This window comes from Ammospiza caudacuta, chromosome 1 (genome assembly GCF_027887145.1).
Source record: "Ammospiza caudacuta isolate bAmmCau1 chromosome 1, bAmmCau1.pri, whole genome shotgun sequence".
Classification (NCBI taxonomy): Eukaryota; Metazoa; Chordata; class Aves; order Passeriformes; family Passerellidae; genus Ammospiza; species Ammospiza caudacuta.
This window is the reverse complement of record NC_080593.1, coordinates 22,074,704-22,092,516: the sequence shown is the minus strand read 5'-3', so window position 1 is coordinate 22,092,516 and position 17,813 is coordinate 22,074,704. Positions and strand designations below refer to the sequence as shown.

Genomic DNA, 17,813 nt, shown 5'->3' with positions numbered 1-17,813 from the left:
CACTTTATTCCATAACCCTGTTTGCAAAAGCATTATGTCTATGTTATTTTACTGTTAGAGCTTCTGTTTGTCTGCTCCTATCAAAATGCTAAATATAATTTAATACCCACAAAAATCCATAATTCTCATAGAAAGCTTCATTTATTCAGTTCAAATTTATTTAGATTCATATACAAGCTAGAAATAGATTATATATGTAAATACCCTTTACAGTCAAACAGCTTATGCTTAGAAGATATTAGTGCCAGACCTCACTGAGGAGTTAGTATTGCATTTTTCTCAACAGAGTTAGTTCATTAGCTACTGAAGAGTTAAGTATTAGTGGGAATTATTTTGAATATTCTAGATCCCATATTTTTCTACCATTGCTCTTGCTTTAGAGATATAGGCATTCATGGCATCCTCCTTTGATAAACCTGCAAAGGAAAGTAGGCATAATTATCTTTCTCAGTTGTCATCCTATAAACTTGACTACAGGATGAAAATTTAATTGGTGTAACACCTTTTTTCAGGTTCCATGCCTCCCATTTGGCTTTGCCTTTCAAATCTAGCATTCCTGGACATTCTGTCAAAATAAATGCATAGCTTTGGTTATCATGCAGATTTACATCACATTAGACTGATTTTATCAAGACATGTGATTAAATGTGGAGTATATATAGTAATACCAATATTAATATCTCCAACAGTAGCCTGTTTGTAGAATCCATATAGTTCCTTCAGTTCTTCATCAGTTGGTCTTGTTTTTAATTTTTTTACATCTTCTGCAGCACCATCAAAGTCAGCCTGATGAAAGAACAGAAAGGGTTCTCCTTTCAAGGGATGTTTTAAAAACATGAGTTATAAGACACACAGTAATATCATTAGATATTCTCAATTACTCACTTGAGTTTAGCAATCAGACAAGGCTTCTTCCCATGAAAGAAGCTTCATAAATGTGTACATTATTAGAAAGGGATATAGGGTTGTATGGTTGATAGGGGCAGCCTCCACAATTTATGTGATGTATATGTCTTTTACAGTTACACTGCAGGTATGAAGCCATTCACTGAACTTTACGCCCCACAGTAATCTCTGAGTTGTTTTGACCCTGCCTACACTGTGCTGGCTCAATTGGTGGAGCTCAAATCCCCTGAGTGGTACTGCCCAATTCACCCTCCATTCCCTCTGCTCTGCTGACAGGGAGGTAGGTGATCAACAGCTGGCACAAAGGTACCTCATGGAGATGAGCCAGGACCACCTTCCACAGTCATCTCTGAAACACAGCAGAGCACCAGAGTAAAGTGTAAATTTACTATTTCATCACTGAATCACACACTCACATCAACCTGAGGCTGTAGCCATTCTTGCTATAAAGCAGGACTCAGGCTAAGGTTTGGAGTTCTGTTTCATGCCCAGAACATTTCAGAGAGAGACAGATTTTGTATAGTGACTACAGACCCATCAGGTTACACACTACTCTAATGATGGCTGATACAAACACTTTAACATGCTATATGCTGGTTTCAACAATTATTTTAGCTTTTGAGTTGGATCTGCATTTACAGAAGCACAGTATATCCTGCACAAATACTTAAAATATACAAAACCAGGGTATTGCTTTTGCATGGCCTGGTTTTTGGTATTTGGGGCTGGGGGGGGCTACAAGGGTGGCTTCCATGAGAAACTGCCAGAAGCTTCCAACATGTCCAGCAGAGCCAGTCCCTGGTGGCTCCAAAGATGGATGTCCTGCTGGGCAAGGCCAGGCCAATTAGAAATGGTGGCACCACCTCTGTGGTAACAGATTTAAGGAGGAAAATAAACAAGCAGTGGTTGCTCGGTTGTGACTACGGCCAGAGAAGAGCAGAGCGAGAACGTGAGAGGAGCAGCCCTGCAGAGCCCGAGGGCAGCGCAGGAGGGGCCGGAGCTGCTCCAGGCGCCGGGGCCGAGATTCCCCTCAGGCCGTGGGGCAGGCCGGGGGCAGCAGCCGGGCCCTGCAGCCCATGGAGGCCGTGGGGATGCAGGGATCCACCACAGCCTCTGCAGGAGCCCCAGGAGGAGCACGGGGATGCCTGGGAGGAGGCTGTGATCCTGTGGAGACCCTGGAGAGGGGCCCTGCTCCCAGGCTGGAGCAGCCTGTCCTTGAAGGGCTGCACCCTGTGGAGGAGTGACCCACAGTGCAGCAGCCTGGGGAGGGCTGTTCCCGTGGGATGGACTCACACTGCAGCAGCACAGGGAGCTGTTCCCGTGGGATGGACTCACACTGCAGCAGCACAGGGAGCTGTTCCCATGGGATGGACTCACACTGCAGCAGCACAGGGAGCTGTTCCCGTGGGATGGACTCACACTGCAGCAGCACAGGGAGCTGTTCCCGTGGGATGGACTCACACTGCAGCAGCACAGGGAGCTGTTCCCGTGGGATGGACTCACACTGCAGCAGCCACAGGGAGCTGTTCCCCATGGGATGGACTCACACTGCAGCAGTACAGGGAGTTGTGCTGCTCATGAGATGAGCTCACGTTGGAGAGGTTCACAGAGAACTGTCTCCTGTGCCACCCCACGGTGCAGCAGGGGAACGACTCCTCTCCTTGAGCAGCAGCAGAAGCCGTGGGTCATGAACTGACCACAACCCCCATTCCCTGTCCCCTTGCACTGCTGGGGTAGGGGGTAGAGCTGAGAAGGGAGGAAGGTGTTTATAAGGGCTTATTTTACTTCTCATTATCCTGCTCTGATTTTGTTAGAAATAAATTCACTTCATGTCTCTAAGTTGAGCCTCTTTTGCCTTGATGGTATTTGATGACCAATCTCTCTCCTGGTCCTTATCTCAACCCATGAACCGTTTGTTAAAATTTTCTCTCCTCTGTCCAGCTGCAGGAGAGTGAGTGAGTGGCTTTGGTGGATACTGGCATTTAGCCAGCATCAACACACTACTTCAGCTTAAAAGTTTGTGTAAAAGTCAGCAATGATTTGAGGTGGCTCTGTTTACACATCACTGAGATCCTGGCATTACCTCAGAAGTCTGTACTGTGCTTCTTTATACCACCTTTCCCTTTAGTTACAGAAAAGATTTGATTTTTTTTTTTAAAGAATACATAATGCATGTTTATCTCCTTAATTGATGCCTTTCTCCTTGGCAAGTGACTGTGCTGGGTGGGTCAGGTGATGGAAATAAGCAAATAAGAATGAGAGCTAGGTTCACTACAGCATTCTGTATTTGAACAGAGATAAAGTACAAGAGAAAGCACAAGAGAAAGGTTATTCTTTTTTTAAATTTAAGAAGGAAAAATGAGTAGTAATTTAATTAGAGAGTGATGTTCAAGCATCTTTCCCCACAGAAAGGCCCTTCCCTGGAATCATGACATATTCACTACTGTAAGGACACGCCAGCTGGTGGCTGCAGGAGGCAGGAGCAGCAGGCAAAACAGGGTAAGGACAGGTGGCTGGGTGCCCTGCAGCTTCCTGCACTGAAACTTGGCCACTCTACCACCTCTGCCTCCTAAGATGGAATTCACTTTTTATTTTGGTCTGGAAATTTAGTTTGGCTAATGAGATTTGCCAGATACAAACTTCTGAGGAATTTCTGATTTTATGCAAATTTTGAATTGCTGTATGAAACCCACAAAGGGAAAGCACAAGCCTTCTAAGAACAAAAGTGCTTGCCACAGGAGGATGTACATCTGTAACAGCAGTGTTGCAACAAGGAACAGCAGGCAGAGAGGTGCATTTAAAAGGAATATTTTTAAAAAATCATGACGTGTGATTTAAAAGGCATTCTAGTGCCCTGCAAAACAGCAATTAAATCTTGAATATTCTTTAAACTGCAGCTGTAAATTCACAGAACATTAGATGGAAAGGATTCATGATGGCAATACACATCTGAAAATCTCTCAGTTCCTGGCATCCTTGAAGTGAAATGAAAGGAAAAGACCAAAACCCTGCAGCAATGCAGATGCTTTTTAACAAATAATCTTTCAACTCAATGAGAACCTTAAGGCTTGCATAAATGACAAGCAGAAGTGTCTGGGAGATTCCCACCAAGACCTCCCTGAACCAAATGCCCAGAGAGGGAGGAGTACAGAGAAGAATTGGTGCGCTAAAATTGAAAATGACTGTTTTAAGTTTGAGAAATGCTGCTGTTCTATTTTGAATACAGCAATTCTTCTGAGAATTAGGCAGATTCCAATTGCCATTTGTCTTCTTAAAGATCTGACAAAGATCTGACACTTGGTCATTCAATAAAGTATATGATTTGGCACTTTCTGCACTAAATTCTAGATTAAATTAATTCCAAATTATATTTTTAAATCTAGAAATTTATAAACTGAAACATGTAATTACTTATGTAGTTTGCTCCTGTTTTAATAAAAATAATTCTCAATGTTACTAAAATGCAACTATACCATAGAACCACAGAAAAACATGAAGCTTTAAGTCCAGCTTTTTGTGCCTGATTTCTTTTAAGAACACTGTAGATTTATTTTTTTTTACCAACCAAGCATTTGGGAGTGCTGCAAAAAAATTACAGGATTTTTCTAGAATAAAAAATCAAAAGGCTTAGAATACACTCATATGTTATGTATATATATTATTTGTAATTTAGATAAACCAAAATTGTGTGGTCTAGACTACATATAAAAGCTGAATCAATAATGTTGAAATGGTCTTACAGTACCCCTTCTCAGTTTTTTTTTTTGGTAATATTAATATTTGCTTTCATGAAAGTTTTGAAATTTTAATTTTTCTTCTTATGCTGTATTGTCTCTTGGTCTCCTCCTGCACAGCAACTGTACCTGGATTTGCTACAACAACCTGAAATGCTTCAACAAGTTCAGTTATTAAGCTAATTTTTAATTTTTCGCCAAAAATTGCTGAGGCCCATAGTAAGTAAGTAAATAACACAATTCTTCCTTTCAGCAGCAAACCCAGAATGGTGAACCCATGTGTTTGGGGCCAGGAATTCCCACCAGCACAGGCAGAGAATTTGGGGTTTGGGACAGAAGCACCTTGCCCCGTGTCTGAAGCACAGCATGAGGGCCTTCAGCTGGGAGCAGGGGGGACAGACACACTGCCACAAGCAGGAGTCTGAGCTCACAGTCCCTGCGAGACTGCTCATGGGGCTTTTTTTGACAGTCAGGTGCCTTATCCTTCCATGAGAACAGGCCTGTTCCACTTTGTGCTCACCTCGAGGAAGAGGCAGGGACATGGGGGTTGCAGAGGAGCTCACATGCTCTGAATTGGCATCCCAGCCTGCCCCAGAGTCACTCTGGCCGTGCCACGCTGCTGTGCCAGCTCCAGGCATGCGGCACTGGCATATGAGGGCATTCTGTACTGAGGTGGCAAGGCAAGTGTAATGACACAGAAACTCCTATGCACTAACAAGTGTTCTTACTAGATGTACAGCATTTCTAATGGAGAAGCATTTAACGAGGGGAAACAAAATTAGCAATGCAAATGACCTTACCAAAGAATTAAAAATAGTGGTTCAAAGAAACTGAACTGTACATTTGATGGTCCTGAAAGCAAAACATTTAAAGTCATACTATTGGAATAGATGTATAAAAGGGATGGACATTCACTTACAAAAATAAATGTGATGACCTACTGCTCAAGGCATTTTTTATAGCTACAATTTTATTAAAATAAATATTTCATTATTAAGCCAAACATTAGAAATGTGACATTCTTGACTATAACTATGACTGACTCCTCCATCACAGACATTTCTTAATATTATCCACACAGGTGGAAACAATAGTAGGACTCTGTTAATTGCAAGATTTAAAATTTGTATCAATAGTAAACCATAACTAGGTTGCTACATTGTTCACATTAAATTAAATAAGTTACTACTGCATGTGAGCTTCTGCCAGCACTGATGTACAAGGACCATTCAAATCTGTGGAAATCTTTCACAAGTCTGGAATTGTTTTCTGATCTAAACTTCTGCCCTGGTTTTGTCTGGGGCACAGGTAATTTTCTCCCTAGTACCTGCTACAGTGCAGTGTTTTGGATGCAGGATGAGAATATTGTTGGTAACACACTGATGTTTTGGTTGTTGCTGAGTAGTGCTTGCACTGAGCCAAGGACTTTTCAGTGTCTCATGCTCTGAACGTGAGGAGATGCACAAGAATCTGGGGAAGGGAAGGGGAACACCTCTGGGACAGCTCACCAAACTGGCCACAGGGATATTCCACACCACAGAACATCCATACCCAGTGCAGAAACTGGGAGGAGTTGGTCAAAAGAGACTGAATGCTGCTCAGGGATGGGCTTAGCCTTGGTCAGTGGGTAGTGAGCAATTGTATTGTGCATCATGTGCTTCTCCTGGGTTTATCTGCACATGCACTCTCTCTCTTTTTCTCTCTCTCTCATTACTACTATCACAGTATTATATTTTACTTTTTAAAAAAATCATTAAACTATTCTTATCTCAGCCCATGAGTTTTTGCTTCCTCCCCCTTCTCCTCAGTGCCAATTCTCCTCCCCATCCCACCGTAGGTGAAGCAGGTGAGCAAGTGACTGCATGGTACTTATTTGCTGGGTAGTGTTAAACCATGACAAGTTCACAGTAAGAATGAACCAGAAGTCCTGTTCAATTGTACAAGACAAAAGATAAAAAGTTAAGGAAACCATTAAGTTAATAACCTTATTTTCCTATAATTTTATTCTATTTGCATCTATAGGCAAGTATCACAAGATAGTTTAAAGATTTGCAAAGGCATTTCTTACAAAGCAAGAAAGGTGCAGAAATGAAATCTAAATACTAAACCTTTTGTTCTTTATCCTCCTCTAGCCAATCATTCTGCACAGACTGTTGCTTAGGATTTGCCTGCTTACACAACATGCTTATTAGCAGCCTGTAAAAATATAATTTTCTGTTAATCATGTGCCGATAATATTCCCTTTAACTCCCCAAATAAAAAGAATAAAAATATATACAGTCATAAATATACACATGTGCCTTAAAGATAAAAGCACAAATTATCAGACCATTATCAGACACTGTCTTTTTGCGAAGAAAAAAGCTTGAATGAATTCTTCATTTACTGCAGAATATTTTACCAGTTTGCAAAACTTAAAAGTATTTTACAGCCTCACTAAAGAGAACATTATTTTATTCATTGTCCTCATTCCCATACAGCTAGATTCAGTAAATTTATGGATATGGTTGGTAACTGTCAAGCAAACCAGCGTGGACAGACAAGCTCTATAAGGTCTAATGCAGAATGCATAGGCATCTTAAAATTTCAACCACTAATTTTTATGTTTAAGTGTAACTCTATGCAGTTATGGAACAGCATATCATACTGCCTTCAGCTCTTTCTTATCATAATTTATGGCTCATTGCTTAAATCATCAGGCTAACAAATTCACTTGCTAGATTGAGTTTAAGGCAGAATAAAACAAGCTGTAATTTCAGCAATTATTAATGATGCAAAGGTAGTGTTATGTTGGGATTTGGCAATTTTGACCCATGTAAGAAAGAGATTTCTTCTTAGCTGTAACACAGCACAATGAAACCTCTGTGCTATTCAGCATAATTGCAGCTCAGAAGAAAATTGCTAAGCTGCTGGCAATGCACTCCGTGCATCTAGGTCACAGCATTGTGCTGCTCCCTCTTTGCAAAATGCACACTAACTAAGCTGAGGCAGACATAATGAGACAGGGATAGAAGAGCTTGCAAATCTTGAAAGTGAAAGGGATAATAGGAAAGCCTAAAGAAGAAAATCAGCTTAATCTATCGGGACATGGCCAGGACAAGGGAAGTATTCATAGTTTCCCACAAAGGTAGGAGGCTAAAAGCCAGCAATGAAGATAATTTCCTCAACAGCTATTTAAAGCTACAATCAGAGAGTACATAAAAAGAAGCACTCTGTCTAGCTAGAAGGTAAGTAGAAGCTCTCCTACCAAAACACAAAGCTATCAAATTGTAGCAGTCCAAAGATGCATACACTCTAAAAAATCCGCACAACTTATTTAAAAATTATTTACACTTCCCAAAGCACATGTAGCACTGTCTCAGTGTTAGAAGTTTCCCTCCTCCTTTAACAGCTTCAAGCAACCAGCTAGATCCTAAAAACATAAGTATGTACCTGCCTTTCCACGTCTAACTCAGTCCTAGCAAACTCAGATGCACGTCTGGAGAAACATAACTCATGCATACTCTGAACCCATGAAAAAAAATCCAAAATATTACATGACCCATGAAACAGTTCATATTAACCAGCTTGCTTCTCATCCTCCACTTGTGAAAAGTAATGCACTATTTAACCTCCAAGGGTTCAGGCAGATTTCCCTTGCCACAAGGTAACCTTGATTCTGCAGTAAAAATCTTTACGCGGAAGAAACACCACAGTCCGCAGCACGGCATCACACAGACGCACAGCGCATCCCTCTCCTGGCCTGTCTCCCCAGATGCAGAATCGCGTACCTGGAGAGTCATGATGCTGCGGGGATGCGCAGGGAACGGCCTCGCTCCTTCTCCTGGCAGGACGCGGCGCGTCTGCCAGCGGGCTGCGGTGGCGCCGGGACCGTGCCCGTGAGCTCAGCCCCGCAGCGCTCGGGGACTCGCTGCTGCCGCCGCGCCCTCGGCTCGGGGGGCGGGGGGCACGGAGCGCTGAGCCCCCGTGGGTTCCGCTGAAAGCCCAGCTCCAGCCGCACCACTGCGGATTAGGCTGCCAGGCTGAGGGCAGAAAGATTCCCAAGCCGTTTGTTTGACAAAGGAATTTCTTGAGTGATTTGAAGTGCAACCAGTCCAGTTATTGGACATGTTCCTTCTGCCGCAGTCCCTGCCCATGTCCATTGTCCAACCAACCTGCGACTTCGCACCCTTCAGCTGCAGCTCTGAAAACACGAGGGTCATCTCAAGGATGCCTCACACAAGTGGCTACACACACAAAATACACTGTGAAAGCTGATTTTCAATTTGGTCTACTAAGTATAGAATAAAAATATTAAATCAATTGATAAACTACCCCACAAGTGTAACCACTGAAGAAAAAAAAAATCCATCTCTCTTGTATCAATGAATTATTTATATTCATGCCTCTATACACTTATGTATGTGAAAAACACGTATTCTACGATTGGCTTTTGGCAAATGTTAAAGTGAATATTATATGTGTTGTGTTAGAATGCAATGCTGTATTAATTCTCTTAATGTGTTAAATATAGTTTTAGGTTATAAAAAATGTTAAAATAGAAACGATGCTATGTAGAATACTTTTTTTAAAGAAAACGCTTGCAGTGAGATAGCAGCCACAGGACACCTAAATCTTTCAAAGAAAACTAATTTATTGCTCTCTTATCAGAAGAAATGAACTTCTTCCCGCCTCGAAGGCGCTGTTAGGATTCAGAGGAAAAAGTTGTCGATGACCAGACAGAATCCTGTGTTTGAACGGAATTTATGCATCATGTATGAAGTGTATGAATATGCAACAAACTATTGTTTTTAGGAGTTAATCTTTTGTTAACGTGTGTCCTTTTTCAGGCTCGTGCTGCCCAGAAAAAGGTACCCGGATGTCTGTAACTCTTTGGTTCTATTATCTCATATTGTCCTAATTCAAACTGTCCAAATTATTATTACTCTAATTGTATTACTATTTTATAACCATTTTATTAGTATTGAACTTTTAAAATTTTAAAAAAACAAGTGATTGGCGTTTTTCACATGTACATAATTTCCTAAGCATAGTTTGATCTATGGTAGGTACTTCTGCATTTTTTAACTCACTAACTTCCATAAAACCATGCCAAAAAAGTAATTTGAGGGGAAACAAGTCCAGGTTAAATTAAATCAGGAATTAACAAGGAAACAATCCAAGTAAATGTAAGTAAATAGGAGATAAAAATAAAAACTTGAAACATTTCTGTAGTACCAGTGCCCTAGCAAAGAAGCTCTGCTCTTTCAGGGCCAAAGAGCTGTGCTTATCCATGCTGTGCGCTGCGGTGAATGTGGAAAATGAACGCACTTGTGAAGATCTGTTAAAGGCTGCGGGCAGATTGCGGGTAACGCGAATAGAACCAGTCCTCGCCTGTCACCTTGGTCACAGCACACAATGTCCGTGCACGGCACGGCGCGCACTGCACCGCAGCGAGGGACTGTCCTGGGGCTGTGAGGCCCCTATGAAGCAGCTGGTGACCCGACCCTGAGTGCGCTAGCTGACATGGGACTGAGCAGGTCTGCCATCGCCTATGCGCCGGTTTTCGGGAGAGCTCGAGCGCTAGGAGCGCCAGTAGTGAGCCTACGGTGAGAAGCGCCAAGGGCAGGCCCCGGGCACCAGCGCTTTATGGCCGCCGTACACTAACGCTACAGCCGTTTGGGCATGCGGCCTTGAGCGCAGCGCGGGCACCGCCCGCCCGCCGAGAGCCGCCACAGCGGGAGCCGCCACAGCTCCTCCTGCTCCGCCCGCTCCGGACACCGCCCCGCCGCGGAGAGACTCCTACGCCACGGCCGGGGGCGGAGCGGGACCGGGGCGGAGCAGGACCGGGCCAGACCAGGGGCGGAGCGGGACCAGGCCGCGTCCCGCGGCGTGTTCCTGGAGCGCGGGAAGGCCGAGGTAAGGGCGGCTTTGCGCCGGCGGGCGCGGGGCAGCTGTGGTCTGGGCCCCGCGGTCGGGCAGCCGGAGGCCGCTCCGCTCCCCGGGCCGGCCCGCAGTGCTTGGCGGCTGAGGGGCGGCGGTCCGAGGAGAGGGTGTTGCGGTCTCGGCGGAGCCCCCGCTCCACAGGGAGCCGGCGTTGTGCGGGACCGTGCTTAGCCCGCGTTTCGCTGTTGCCGGGAGCTGGAGGAGCCCCGGAGCGCCCTGCGGCGGAAGCGCTGCCGAGGTTCCTGGCGGAGCGGGCGGCGTCTCTGCGATCTCCCTTCCGCCGGAAGCGAGGGGGTCGCGACCGCGGTGCGAGGTGGAGGAGCCGTGTTCGTTTGTTCACTTGTTGCTGTTTCCTTACTCCTGCACGCTTGTTTTCCTCAGGAGCGCTCATTTTGAAAGGGAAATGTCGTCTTTGAACTGTGAACATGTTTTTTTTCTTATTGTGTTTGTTGCTTATTTTGCCTGTCAAAGGTCATCAGAGCATCCCTAATTAAAAGCTTTAAAAAGTGATAACCCAGAGCTCTTTTTTTTTTTTAGCAATCACAAGCTTCCATTCAGTCACACTTAAGAATTCTTGTGCTCATGTCCATTTTTTAGTTGTGTTCACTTTTTGGTTGTTGCTACTGTGATGGTAAGCAAAAGGGATAACTGCATGAATTGATAGCTCCGTGAAGGACTAATAGGTTAAGTCGGCACATCTTTATCCTTACATCCCAAATGCAATCATTCTGGGTGCTTGGGAGCTGAGGGGAATGCCAGCCCTGTCCTCCTCAGCTGGTTTCTCCAGTGTTGGAAGCAGATAACTGGACTGGATGGACAATCACTGAGGTGGCCCAGGGTATTTCATAGATTATTCTGAGAGTACTCAAGAGTGCTCCGGTGTTTTTTTTGTATTTTGGAATTGGGGGCTTTGCAATTTACCAGGGACTGCCATCAGGCTTGACCTCATGCCTTCACTGCTACTCCGGAGTAGATCAATCAGAGCAAGAACAATTACACTTTCTCCACTCCTGTTCAGTTTTTCTCACCCCTGAAGGCATTGTCCAGGTGGCACAAAAGACCCCTTCTGAACTTCTGGGGGCATGTAGGGGATTGCCTTCCTTCCCTGAAAGCATAAACTGTTAAAGAGTCTGCAAATTTTTATCATACCTTCCAAATACAGGGAAACACAAAGGCATGGACTGAAGATTAAAAAATCAGATTTATAAAATTCCTAAATAATCCAGGAATTATTGTTGTTGTTTCATGTTGTGATTTTTTGCCATTTCCCCCCCCCTCCCATGTCATGGGGGGGCAATGCAGCTGTGCAACATTGAAAATGGAGTAGTCCTTCAACCTGTGATTCTGGGGATAGTTTGTTGCTTGGTTGGACTTGTGGTTTTTTTACATCTGTAATACCTCCAGCTGCTTTTGTTCAGCTTTAGAAGGGTCTGTTGTCACTGCTGTTGCCATACTGTCCGGTCCAGCTTTTTTTATTTAATAAAAAAACCCAAGTCCGCACCTGCCTTGTGGAAGATGTGTGAAGGATTGGTGCCGTGAGGTTGATAGATGCCAGTATCACTGACATGCAATGTTTCTCTTCTGCATTCCCAGAAGCTTCTGGTAACAATGTCCACAGCAGACAGTACAGTATTTTAAGTAATGTCTTGCTCTTTCTTCCTAGGGTGACAAAACACAGGATCAACCACCTCAGGATGTCTGTAATTCAGCCAGGCACGGCAACACTTCGGAAAGCAAAGAAAACCACTGTAAAAACGTGTCTAGATAACCCCTTTGTTTTCCAATGGAAAACTATCGACGGAGAAGATATGCATTTTATACTAGAGACCTTAGAAGAAAGGATTAAACATATTGGACTTAAAAAGATTGAGAGTCCAAGAAAGAAAAAACGTTCCCTCACAAAAAAACAAACGGAAAGAAAGTGTGATGCCGGCACCAATGATTTCCCTAAAGAGGAAGCAGAAAGCCACCCACAAAAACCAGGATGGACTGACGTAAGTATCAGAAGACAGCTTGCTATTGGAGTTAACGAAGTTACAAAAGCATTGGAAAAAAACGAACTTCTCCTCTTGCTGGTGTGCAAGTCTGCCAAGCCCGCGATGCTCACGTCGCACCTGGTGGAGCTGAGCGCCAGCCGCGCCACGCCGGCGGGGCAGGTGCCGCGCCTCAGCGAGACCCTCGCGCCCCTCCTCGGCCTGACCTCCGTCCTGGCGCTCGGCTTCAGAAAGCACTCGGACACGTTCACCGAGGCTGTAGCAGCCATAATCCCAAAGATACCGGCCTTGGAAGTGCCGTGGTTTCAGTACAGAACTGAAGAATCCATGGCTTATGCAGACACAGATTCCTCAGGAAGCCTGGAACCCGAAGAGCTTGCAGAGGTGCTGGGGGATAAGCTCACAAGTCAGAAGCGGAAGCATACGGAGAGCAGTCAGCCTGATCTTTCACATGTAATTTTGCAGCCTTTGAAAATCAAGAAACTTGTCCCAAATCCCAATAAGATAAAGAAACCACCTCGCAAAAAGAAAAAGGCTTTTTCAGCATAACTGAGTTTGGTTCTTTCTATTCAACAGATTTTTAAATGCAGGATGGAGTACAGTTCTAACAGTTCTTTTAGGCTTTACAGTGTAAAGGTCTTGAATACAGGGTGAACTTCATGTTGCATTTGGCTGAGGTACTTTCTGCTTTAATAAAAAATATTGTTCAGACTTGGGTGTTAGTCTTTACTGGGGGTAAGTATTTTCATTTGCAGCTGGAGATCAGAGTTAAAGCCGGTAATGAAAATGCCAAAACAATTTTAAGACATAATTTATACTTCTTTGGAATGAATACAAAGCATCAGATGAACTTTGTCTTTTTACACAGATGAACATGCTTTAAGCAAAAGAGATTTAAGTATAATTACTCAAACAAATAAATACCAAAAGTGAAAGTTTATTTAAACAAAGGTCCATGCCAGTATAAGTCTTTTAAAGCTGGGTTCAAGTAAATAGCACAGGCAGACTTCCCTTTTGAACTCTTATTATAGTTTGTTTTGCTGAACAACTTGTTTTTGGTCACAAATGTATGCAGACTTGGGTTCCACCTGATTCCTTGTGCATGGTATGCTGAAGGAAAAGCTATTTCCAAATACAAATCCAAATTACTACTGCTGCAGTATTAAAAAAAAATACTTCCATATGCAAACTATTAACACATATCCTCTGAGAAAATGTAAACCTAAACTCCATTAGATCTCTAAATGAAATCTAACATTATTTCCCAGGAAACTGACATAAGCCATATACTGTTTTATATAACGTAGATGAGAACTGTAACTGCTACAAGACTGTAAATGTAATTTCTGAGTTTCCTTTAATTTTACAGGGGACTATGCACAATTTTCTAATGAGGGTGTTGGGTGGTAGGAAGGAAGGGAAATAGCACTGCAATTCAGGCAATCAACAGCCTAGGAATTTACTTGTAGAAGAAAGCATAAAATACCTTAACTGAGTAACTTTTGTTGTTCCTTAAAAGGTACAATTTACATTATTTTTCAGAGATTTGTTAATCCAGACTTCCACTGCCATCCAATAGCTCATCTGTAGTTTGAATTTATTTAGACATTGCTTTAGTTCATGATACCAACTATGAAGGCAGGCACTAGCAATGAGCAGTGATTGTGTAGTCATGATGCTCCTTGAAGTTTAAACACAGCATTTAAATGCTACAATTTTTGTCTGTGTCTGAGGGTTCAAGAAGAGGTGAGATTTCTTTGCCTTGCTTCACAGTCCTTGATACAAGTCCTTTTTTCTGGATTTCTGAGTGCATAAAACTTGAAGGCATGCTAGCACTAGTGTGTTTCATTCCCAGGCTGGCTAACCATAACATAAGAGTTGTAGCATTTAGAGCATAAGGATTAGCTTTGGTAAAGAACATAAACACAGCAATCATCTTTCAAGCACTTCACTGCCTGCCCAGGTCGATTTCTGTCTTCAGGGATTTGGCTTCCCTCTGCAGATAGGAAGTTACTTTGGGAAAGAAATAACAGATGTTTAAAAAGCCGGGTGCAAAAGGTGGTAGAGCAAGCTTTACATTTGGCAAGCCTTTGCAAACACCTATTAGGTTCTGAGGAGTCTTACCCTCATAGCAGGACTAATGCACACAGGTTCAGCCCTGGAAACAAGAGAAGGGTCTCTCCTACTGAGCTCCTGACAGTGGCCCCACATAAATCACACACATATTCACCTTTTGTTTAGTACCTGCCTAGGAAGTCTAAGTGAGTTGCCACAATTTTCACATCTGGAGTCTTATTATGTGGGTGCAGGCTGGGACACCTTCAAGATTCAAGTCCTCTTGATGCTGTGATACTTCAGCTAAACACTACAAGTGAAGAGCACTCAGCAGGACAGAAGAGGCCATGCTTAACACACACAAGTCCATGAAGAGAACTCTTCAAGAGCTGCCCAAACACTCAGGCTTAGATGCCTGTTTCCCTCATGCTCTGGCTGATAAATTTTCTCTCTCAGCTACAGTGCTGCACAGCTTCTACAGGAGCATGTCTCTGCCCTCCAGCCCCCTAGTGAACATGCAGAGGGAGCCAGACAGAAGTTTATCCCCTGAATTCAGAAGCAAATGGCACTATTTTACTAGAAGAGAGCACAAGATTGGCCATGCTCCTTCCTTCATGTGCCCTAATCTGAAGATTCAGGCAGAAGCCAGGCTGCAGGAAACCCACGTTCATGTATGTCTTCTACCTGGACATACTTGGTGCTGTCATGGCCTCAGTTATACAAAGGACAATACTTGGGAGGATCTGCCTTCTGATTTCAGAGGAGAAAAGAAATCATCTGCCTAACATTTCTTCCACCACAATTTTTTGAGGGGAAGAAAGGCAGAGAGCATAACATATCCTTCACCTGGGCTGTGATCACCTGGGCTGTCTCAGCAAGGAAGTATCTTTGCTATGAGGACAGAGCTATGCCCTGCTGTCCCAGCTCACTTCAGGCAGCCCTGAGTGAGGACTGCTGAGGCTCTGCCTTTAAGAGCTGAAGAGGAACACACTGAGCTCCTTGGTGAACCTCATCCCAGAGTGATCCAGGAAAATGTGTGCCAAGGAGGCACCACCTTGTCTTCTAGGAGATAAAAACTTAAATCTTTGATGGAGTCAAGATTAAATCCTTCTTGTTACTTCAGGTATCGCTGCCATCAATGACATTTTCAGGCACTTAATTCTGCTCAGGCCTCACACAGAGTCCAAGCTGTCTCTGCACCACCTGCTTTGACTGCTACTAGGAGGGAGGTATCAAGAGTGGCCAGAGATGTAAAGCCCAATTGCACTGTGAGATTTCCTGTGAAGTCCTTTTAAATTTATGAGGTCCTGAGCTGGTGCACAGCCAGGGGTCAAACAAACCACGTTCAGTCCCTTCCTTTGTTTGAAGGAGGTTGAATGCTTTAATCAGCTATAATGCATAAGGGAAAGTATTTATCACTGTTTCTAGGGCAGAATCCTCTCACCACAATTCAACAAGAAAAAGAAACCAAACCACAAACCATTCACACAGTGGAAAAGGAGCGGGAAGAAAGAAAAACTCCACTGCTACAAGGTAGTGGGTAGGGCTAACAGTTATGAAGAACAGACAAATTTATCTTCATGTACAGAATTAAACTCTCAGCAAAATCTGCTGTCAGAATTACAGGCATGTTTAAAAGGAAAGTCAGACATTTGCATTTCATGAGATATTCAAGTCACATTCAAAAGATGCTCACAGCACAGAGGCTTCACTATACCACAATTTGGCACTTTCAGCTAGAACAGTTTCTTAACACAGATTTTCTCAGTGCTCACGCTTCTGCAGCATCCATGAGCTGAAAGAACTGCTATCCTCTCTAGCTATGACGCTATGCTGGAATGCATGTAAAGTGCTTCAGAAGCCACTCCCATTGCCGAGCATTCATGAGGGAATTAAAACAGCTCCACCCAACAACAAAGATCAGCCCTTCTACATTTCAGGAAGTGCAGCACAGAGACTTCCAAGGACTGACGGCAGAGCATTTCTCTTCTGCTTACCAGCCACATATATAGCAAAACTTCTTGTTCCAAAGTCAGGATAAAAACACTACCAGGAACAATTTATGAATACATATTTACACAAGGTACTTTTCATTAGAATTACAGACTTCATAGGAAATCAGAGTAGACAAAGGAATATGTGCAATTTCGCAGAAGCGTTGAAAACATTCAAACTATAAATATCCTGATAGCACTACTAAAATTCTTAGTTTTACACACAGGCTGATGTTATTCTACTGAGGAAAAACTAAGGTATTGTGCCACAACTGTAAATTAAGTACAGTAATGTATTATCATTCTGGCAACATAGATAACACCTGCACTGAACAGTGCGATACTGTTAAATCAATCCACTGATCTATTGAAGATCAAAGTACAAATCTGTATTTTTTATTGATTTGGCAGCATTGCTTATGGAGAAACAAATGCACTAGTTAAACCAGTACACTGTCATACTGCTCCAGTTACAAAAACATCCAGGACTTTCATAGAGCTACAAAGGTATCATACTTCATGATTTTCCCCCAAATGATGATATCCATGTTAAGTAAATAAGCAAAGATACTCCAGTTTGTATCCTTCATTCTGTTACACTGACATACATACATCACCACTTAATAAATAGAAATGCAGCAGTTCATCCACATAATAGCAAATATTTTTGTACCCTAATCCACCACTGAAGTTCAGTTTATACAAAACAGTCTTTTCTACAGAGTGAAAAAAAATACCTTCTTCTCATCCAGGTGCAAGCTAAGCTTTGAAACTTAAATGAATGTGCTTTTTATTCTTTTCATGGACAACAGAAGAGTTTCATGAACTATCTGATCTATCTGAAAATGCATAAATTTGGTCACATGTGGATGTCTTCATTGATCAGATTTAATGGACTATTTCAGTATCACTGACGTTGTGCTTTTACTCCTCTTGAACAAGACCATTTCAAGAGTTATGGAGATCAAATTAACTCAAAGGATGACCTCAAGAGTTCTAGAAACATAAACGTTCTCATTGTAATACAAGACCAACCTAAAGAAAGAAGAAAAATACAGTATTTTAGTTCAAGTATGGCAGTAAACCTAAACATCAGCAGTCTTCTGATCTCAATTATGGATCATAAACAGGGCCAATTACAGTATTTTTAAAACTTCTGCCCATTGTTGGCCAGTGTAAATTAATGTACTATTTCATCTAATGGA

General features: G+C 42.9%; 3 protein-coding genes across 5 annotated transcripts in view; 1 reads left to right on the top strand and 2 right to left on the bottom strand.

Annotated features, from left to right (window-relative positions):
- Positions 1–136: 136 nt before the first annotated feature.
- ACBD7 (acyl-CoA binding domain containing 7) lies at positions 137–8,637 on the bottom strand. Its single transcript, XM_058820686.1, has 4 exons — positions 8,411–8,637; positions 669–786; positions 503–565; positions 137–416 (listed from the first exon to the last, which is right to left on the bottom strand). Exons 1-4 carry the CDS (start codon positions 8,420–8,422, stop codon positions 343–345), a joined length of 267 nt encoding a protein of 88 aa, XP_058676669.1. The 5' UTR covers positions 8,423–8,637; the 3' UTR covers positions 137–342.
- A 1,667-nt stretch (positions 8,638–10,304) lies between these two features.
- Positions 10,305–13,321, top strand: RPP38 (ribonuclease P/MRP subunit p38). Its single transcript, XM_058820729.1, is given in 3 exon segments — positions 10,305–10,478; positions 10,480–10,538; positions 12,229–13,321. Coding segments are annotated over 3 exon segments (1,113 nt in total). The 3' UTR covers positions 13,109–13,321.
- NMT2 (N-myristoyltransferase 2) overlaps positions 13,217–17,813 on the bottom strand; it is a 35,306-nt gene continuing 30,709 nt past the window's right edge. For all 3 annotated transcript variants that reach the window (XM_058820703.1, XM_058820720.1, XM_058820713.1), the window contains one exon: positions 13,217–17,643. In XM_058820703.1, the coding sequence (XP_058676686.1) occupies positions 17,623–17,643 (21 nt within the window). In that variant the 3' untranslated portion in view covers positions 13,217–17,622. The remainder of the gene's footprint in view (positions 17,644–17,813) is intronic.